At 51.5% G+C, this 7062-nt stretch overlaps 1 protein-coding gene across 1 annotated transcript; it reads left to right on the forward strand.

The window, feature by feature from the left end:
- The first annotated feature begins 1658 nt into the window (after window positions 1-1658).
- On the forward strand, window positions 1659-4961 carry LOC34620566 (pre-mRNA-splicing factor ISY1 homolog). Its single transcript, XM_026334252.1, has 7 exons — window positions 1659-1801; window positions 2177-2321; window positions 2701-2805; window positions 3089-3199; window positions 4151-4363; window positions 4521-4667; window positions 4929-4961. Exons 1-7 carry the CDS (start codon window positions 1659-1661, stop codon window positions 4959-4961), a joined length of 897 nt encoding a protein of 298 aa, XP_026190037.1.
- The last annotated feature ends 2101 nt before the right edge of the window (window positions 4962-7062 follow it).

Genomic DNA, 7062 nt, shown 5'->3' on the forward strand with positions numbered 1-7062 from the left:
CTGCTGCGGGAGGAAAAATTTGCGGCTTTTTGATTGCTGCGCCAATCGCCCAGTAGAGATAGCTCATTCGAAAGGCGAATCGGTGTCGCTGCGCTACTGTATTCGCAGGATTATATCATGGATGCTGATAGGGCAGACTTTTTGTTTGATATACCCCAGATGACAGGCACCCACTGTGAAAATTCATACGACGATCAACATGCAACCCATGCTACACACAGCATCGTGATGTTTGGACAAGGGTACGCCCCATGCTGTACCTCCCTAGTGAGTGCTCTTAGAGAAGGGCTAGATGGCTGAAAGGATTCGGGACTTTCAGTTGTCCGACAGCACTTGTGAGTACAGGATGGCTCTGGTATCGTGTGGGCTAGCGAAACGTGCCAAAAGGTTCTCTATGCTGACTTTGCACTGACCAGCAGAAGTCCTTCCGCTTTTGTGAAAAATCAGTGACCATCCAGAGATGTTCAACGGTGGAGGTCTGGCGAATGCTGTCCCCGCAGGAGTTTGAGGAACTACTACAGGATAAAGGTAAGCCGCACTCTTAGGAGACACTGGTACACCCGATTCCTAACAGGAATCTATTCGAAATTTTCTTGCCTTTTGAATAATTATCAGCCTCAGTGCAGCCTCGAAGAAGGCATTTTAGGGTAGGCTTTGGTTCCCTGGTTTGTGTGTGCAACGCTCAGCATCTGCAGGCTCAATGCCTACAGATTTGTTTTTGAGCACAGCAAGTGTGAAGCTCACATTTCATACACACAAACTGGTGGGGATGTTTTGAGCAGTGTGCAGTCCGCGTGGAGGGTGGAACTAGGCCTAGGACTGTGCAGCCATGGACTATCATTTCCCGCTATGAAGGCGACGTTGGGCTTGCGGAGCCAATGTGCATAGCCATACACATGTACATGTGGTCTTAAACCGGTAAACTTTTGGAACGCACTGGAAGTCACTATACGCAACTGCACTGAGCGCACCCCAGCGACCGCACGGTTGCCGAAATCCCTTTCGAGGGCCTTGCCTGTAGGTTGTCTGAGCAAAGAAAACAGAGAAAGCTTAATAGTGCTTCCACTTTAGATGTTAGCAGCAATAACAACTGGATGGATTCTGCTGAAGACCTTCTGTGAAAGCCCGTTAGTACGAAGTCTGCGCATGCAAGCCCCAGCGGCCGTTGCAAGGATGCTGCGGTTGAGGTTATCAAACAACACGACATTGTGCCCTTCTTGACTTAAATCTCAGTATTCACGGTGTTTCGTGCATAGAGACGCGGCAGAGTCAATACCTCCCGCCTTGCGCTCGGGCAGCAAAGCGCTCTGCAGCTGCAAGGCGAGCAGCAGCAAGAGCCGCTTGAGCGGCTGTTGCCTGTGCTGTGAGTCGTTGAATTTTGGCGTGTGTGTTCAAAGGCAGCTCTCCTACTCTTTCTCGAGGAGCAGCCACTGCAGCTTTTCTTGCTTCGCCCAGTCAGTTCCTTTTGCGCCTCTAGCGCAAAGTCTGCGACTAGGCGACCACCGTGAAGAAGAAGAAGGGTGACAGCAGGAGCGAGCCCGCGTGAGAGGCAACAACTGCGGGTGCGCAAGCGCCGGTAGCTGGAGGAGGAGCTGCAGAAGGTAGGAGCGGCCAGGGCAGCAGCAGCAGACAGTGTGTGTGGCAAGTAACAATCAAGAATGGCGCGCAATGCAGAGAGGGCGAATGCAGTCCTTAACAAGTGGCTGGCGGTGAAGAATGCCGTTCTCAAGGGTGGCCAGCAGAAGGCTTTGGGGCCGTGTATTCCAGAGGAATGCGATGATATCGAGAGGGCCACACAGTGGTACGATGAGGATACTATTGCTGCTTCCGCCTTTGCGCTTCGGTGCATCTGCCGACGCTTCAGTTGCAGGACCTTCCTTGTGTACTGCAGCGTCTGGATGTTTCTGTGCTGTGGTTGTGCTTTGAGTGCTGCTGCGCTGCATTCCCCCTTCCGTGAAAGCTGCTGCAGTGTGACGGGTGGCAATGCAACTCCGCTTATTCCAGCGTACTGGTGCAGTATAGAAGGGATATCAGGCTGTAGGCGGCATGTCTATCAGTCAACGTGGGTGGCTGTCACTTTGTTTGAATGTTGCTGTATGGACTGCCTGCGCTGCGCACGGCGGTGGCAGCGCCATATTTCCACACGTCGAAGCTGCTGTCAGTTTTGCTGCTACAGGCGGAGCCAGCTGGTGCGGGAGATCGGCAGGGGTATTTCTATGATTCAGGATGCCTCTCTGGGTGAACATCGCATCAGGGACTTGAACGATGAGATCAACAAGAAGCTCAGAGTGAAGCGACGCTGGGAATATCGTATCAAAGAAGTACGTGGAGTAATTGTGCCGCTAGGTTGTTGCTGCTTCTGCCTTGACGACTGTTGAGCTTAGTGTGTGTGTGTGTGTGTGTGTTTGTGTGCTCCCGTTGCCCCTGACTGTCTTCGCTGCTTGCTTGAGCCTCTGCTGCTTGCTGGAACCTTTGCTGCTTGCACGAGCGAGGAGGAGCACTAGGGTTGCTGGGGCCGTCCTTTAGCCGTCTTGCTAGTCACGTTGCTTTTGCGTAAATTGATTGACTCTGTATTACACGGCTTCGTGCCCTTTAGTGGCGCTGCCAGCAAGGGAAGCGCAGAAAGGCGTCTCGATGCTGTTGTCACCAGGGCTATGCGGTCGAACTTGCGGGTCGTATTCTTCCGCGCTTGTGCTGCAGCTTGGAGGTGCAGATTACTCAACGGCTTCGGACGCGTTGTCTCTCAGCGGGGTTGCGGCTGCTGGAGGCGATTATTATTACTTTGGAGCAGCAAAGGAACTTCCCGTAAGCGCCTGCTCTGCGATCCCCAAGATGTCTGTGCTGGATGCGGTCCGGCTACTGCCTCCTCTCTTGTTGAGCCTTTGGGGTGCAGCTGCAGCGTGCGTGGGGTCGCTTTGCTGCAGAGGGTTCTGCTGTGTGTCGGTGGCGGGGGGGAATCGGTTTGCCGCAGCGCGTGCAGAGGGGGGAGGGGTTGCGCTGTCTGCTGTCAGATGTGCAGGTTTGCTTCACCTGTCGATAGTGTGGGTACTGGTGCCTCTGGTGCTACTGCGTCTTGTCTGCTGCTCAGGGCGTGCGGGAACTGTTTGCTGCAAAGGCTGAGGAAGTAAACGAGCCCAGGAAGACTCGTGCACAGCTCTTGAGGCGGATAACTCCGGATTACTTTGGTTGGAGAGACGAAGTCCGTAACATCCCGACCATTGAGGAGACATTCGGCACGTAAACCAGGAGCGTGGTATTAGTGGAAGTAGTTCACAGAACTTCAGAGGGTTCTCAAAGGGGGTGAGGGTCTTGTGGGCTATTTGGCATGTGGGGGGCGCTTGCAAGGTTTTTTAGAGGCGAGAAAGCGCCTGTAGGCACCGTAAATCACAACGAGAGGGGTTGAAGTCGGTTTCACAGGGAATGAATAGAGTCACCTGGGGAACACACACGTCTGGGGCACTAAAAGGCCGTTGAGAGCTGTTAGGAGATAGCAAGTTTGAGAGGGGCTGTATCCGTCAGAGAGTCAGCGTCGGCGTGGCCCACCCGAGACGCATAGTCTTTGAGCTTTTGGGGTCGTTGTCTAGAGTGCATCAGTCCGCGTTCGCTGTTTCTTTCGCTGAGGCTTTGTCAGAAGGGAAGACAGGGAATGCGCGCCACAGAGGGGCAGAGTCGTGCGAGGGGCCTTCACGTATAGGTCACTTATGAATAGGGCTGTCTTTGCCTATCGCTGTTTCGGTTCTTTTTGATCACTCACTGCCTCTTGTTATGAGCATGGATTGATGCCTATTTCTGGAGCCACCTGCAGAGCAAAGCGGTGTTAGTGTTGTCGTGCTGACCTTTTGTTGTTAATGCCAGGTTCTAGGGGTATCAGTTGACCCTGTGGGTGTTAGGGGGCTTTGGAGGAGCTTTGTAGATCGGAGATGTTTGCAGGCCTTGAGCATGTATTCTGTTTCTACCGACCTGCACAGTGCAAGCGCAGGGCATGCGGTTGTAATGCGTGGGCTCTGTCTATGCTTACTTTCCCGGGGAGGAGGGCGTGGCTACCTCTGGATCTGGGTTTTGGAGTGTATATCAAGGTGGACTCGTTGCGACAGCGCCACCAACGCGTTTGCATGTGCAGCCCTTTGTCTGCATTGTGCACTTGCTGAAGGAGAATGAAGACTTGCTACTTGCCGAGCAGCAGCAGGAGCAGTTATGGCATCAGGAACAGCAAGAGGAATTGAAACAGCAACAGGAATTGCTAGAACGCGTCGGGGCAGCATCAGCAGCAGATGTTGCTGTAGGAATTGCCGCCGCAGCTGAGAGGGAAAGGACAACGGCTAAGCATAAAAAAGACGACCAGGTAGAAACCAGAACGTTTGCAGTGGCCATGTGCTGCTCTGCATGCGGCGCTCCCATCAGCCTATCCCAGAGGCTCCCTCTAAGGTGCTTGTTGCCAAAATTAAAGAGTTGTTACTCTTCCTGTTACAACCGTGCCATCAAGTGTGCACTGTCCGTGTGCATGCGCGTCTGTGTCACAGCAGGACAACAACAGCAGCTCCAGCAAAAAGTTTCGGGTTTATGTAGACCTTCCAACGGACGCAGAGATCGCGCGTTTGCTACTGGAGAAGAAAAAACAGCTCATTGTGCAAAAGTACGCGAGTGTACAGGCTCAACAGGAAGAACAGGTGAGAAGGCTGGGGATCCTTGGTTTGTAGCCTGCCGCTGCCTGCGTGTGCGCCCGTCTAGAGTTCCTTCCCCTCCTTTCTTTAATGGCGTAATTCTCCTTTGTTCTAATAAAAAGGGTTTGAAGAGGCACCACCAGGACGTTTTTGAATGGCAACTGCGGGTCGGAGGCTGCGATGCGTGTGGTGGCGGGTGCCATGGAGTTCAGTGGTACCTTGTACTGAAGTCGGCAGTACTGTGGTTTTTGTATGATCCATTCTCAGGAAACCCGCCGACTCGTCGCTCCGCCTGATTAATGAACGATCGGGTCCTTTGGGGTTTCAGGGGCTATCCCAGATCGTGCGGTAGCCCATGTGCCAATCTCAAGTCATTCTCGTAACTCTTTGTATAAGGTCTTCGCAGGGAGACGGTTACCTCCGTATTCAATACTTACCCAATATGAAGTCATTGAGTGTGTCCAGTCTTTAAAGTAGCCCTACCCGCCCCTACTCGCACTCTTTATAGTTCCCGACGCGAGGAAAGAGGACAACTAGAGCTCCTTTCGGCGCACCCTCCCAGCAGGCCGAGCATTCACAACTAGTCGCACATAGCATTTAGCGCACGGGGAAAACATATCTGGGAGCGCCTGCGCATAAGGCTCAGTGTAGAGAGCCTCTGATCAATAATAGCGCATAACTTCTGAAGCAATACTTATAGCTGGGGGCAGCAAATTCAGACAGAGCATGCACAAGGGAGGGACAAATTACAAGGAACGCGAGGAATCCAGCCCATGGCGATTAATATTGCTAATCAAAAAGCCGCAAATTCGTTTTTGACGCAAGTAACGAAACTTGCAACTGCTTCTCCGTGAAATTTTACAGCTGGTGCCCTCCACTGCCATGTCACGAGAAATCCTCCTCTAGAGTACCCTCACCGCTCAGCAGTCCTAGAATCTGGAACATCTGTGGATCCTGTCGATCGGCCGCCCCCATACGGGTAGCATGCCTGCGCAGCAAAGTCCACGAATGATTTAGGGAGCTTGATGCCTCTTTAAAAAGCCCACATGTATTGTTCCATGGCGTCCTTAAGTCTGTGGAAAATCGATCGAGTACGGAGAGCACTGATTCTTCAAAACTGTAAATGATCCTAGCCACCTTGCGGCAGCCTTCTTTGTCTGTTTACTATTTGTGCACCACATAAACCTGCCCACTAACGAGAAACAATCTCCAGCCCCAAACTAACATCCGGCCACCGCTTTTCATGGTTCCCTGATTGTCTCTCGTGAGCTTTGCACATACATTCGCGTGCACCAGCCAGCTTTTCTCTCAATTCCTTCTCTGGTACCGATAGCTGCTTACCTCGGACCATCAGGTCGAGACCTTGATTGATTGGAAGCTTCTCGGTGAGGATTGGAGTTGCGGGAGAGCACCGAGCTGGCAAGTCTGCTGTCGTTATAGAAGCCCACTCAGCTCAGGAAGGAACATCAAGCTAACCAACTGGGCCTTTGGAAGCACAGAGTGGCAAATATATTGCAAGGCCGCATTAGGTATGATAGGTCGGTTTAGCGGCCTCAGGGTGGTTCGTAGTGGCTACGCTGTGGTGGCTGTGTATTGGGGTCATAGAAGCAAGCCAGAACGCACTAAGAAGCCTCCTATTCCCGTGCGAACTGATGCATCCGAAGAAGCTATGAAGCTTCTCGGCGCAATTTTTGAATAATTGGGCGAATTTGTGAGCTGGGATAGAGCTGTAGCAAGCGATAGAATGGGCATATGTGTAACGCGAATGCCGTTATTGCTCGAAAAAAAATGATGTATTTTGGGAAAGGGGCACTGCGGAGTGAAGCTAGGATATAGAGGCGATACATTCCCTGTTTTGCTTTAGGCTATATCAGGCCGTCTCGTTATTAAGGGCTGCCTAGGCTGCATTGATTACGGGAGGTTCCTGCTTGTTTTCTCTAGATTGTCCTAGACTGTTGGCTAGAGCTGGTTAAACCCGCTATCCATAGATTCTGAATCTCTATTTGCCCCTTGCCCTATAGCCAAACACGCACGATGTGCGCTCATAATCTTTTAAAACCTCGATTGGTTGATCATTTGTGAAAGCCCCAATGATTGGCTCCTAGATTATCCTGCGACCAGCTGACGAGAAACTTCGGGTAGACAGAGCTAAACCACAGCTATAGTGGCTGTTCGTCTAGTTTGCAATTGTTTTGTTTATAGCAAGCTATTGATAGATTTTTCTACTTGCTATTACTCAATTTTATCAAAGCTTGCTTTTGAGTTGATCTCGGAAAATATCGATCGGCTGGGGAGTGTATAAAAGCTTTACCAGTAGTAATCCCTGCACGCAGACAACCTCCTCTGCATAAGTAGAGCCACCATTTAAGTCCTTCTACCTTTAATAAATATGAAGCAAAAA

The sequence above is a fragment of the Cyclospora cayetanensis genome, unplaced genomic scaffold (assembly GCF_002999335.1).
Source record: "Cyclospora cayetanensis isolate NF1_C8 unplaced genomic scaffold, CcayRef3 CcayRef3_contig_39, whole genome shotgun sequence".
Taxonomy (NCBI): Eukaryota; Apicomplexa; class Conoidasida; order Eucoccidiorida; family Eimeriidae; genus Cyclospora; species Cyclospora cayetanensis.

What these genes read in the sequence shown, in the direction of transcription:
- LOC34620566 (XM_026334252.1), top strand. Translation starts at nt 1,659, where the DNA reads ATGGCGCGCAATGCAGAGAGGGCGAATGCAGTCCTTAACAAGTGGCTG. An exon ending in GGGAATATCGTATCAAAGAA is followed by an intron (nt 2,322 to 2,700) that starts GTACGTGGAGTA and finishes CTTGTGCTGCAG; the next exon opens with CTTGGAGGTGCAGATTACTC. An exon ending in GAGCAGCAAAGGAACTTCCC is followed by an intron (nt 2,806 to 3,088) that starts GTAAGCGCCTGC and finishes TCTGCTGCTCAG; the next exon opens with GGCGTGCGGGAACTGTTTGC.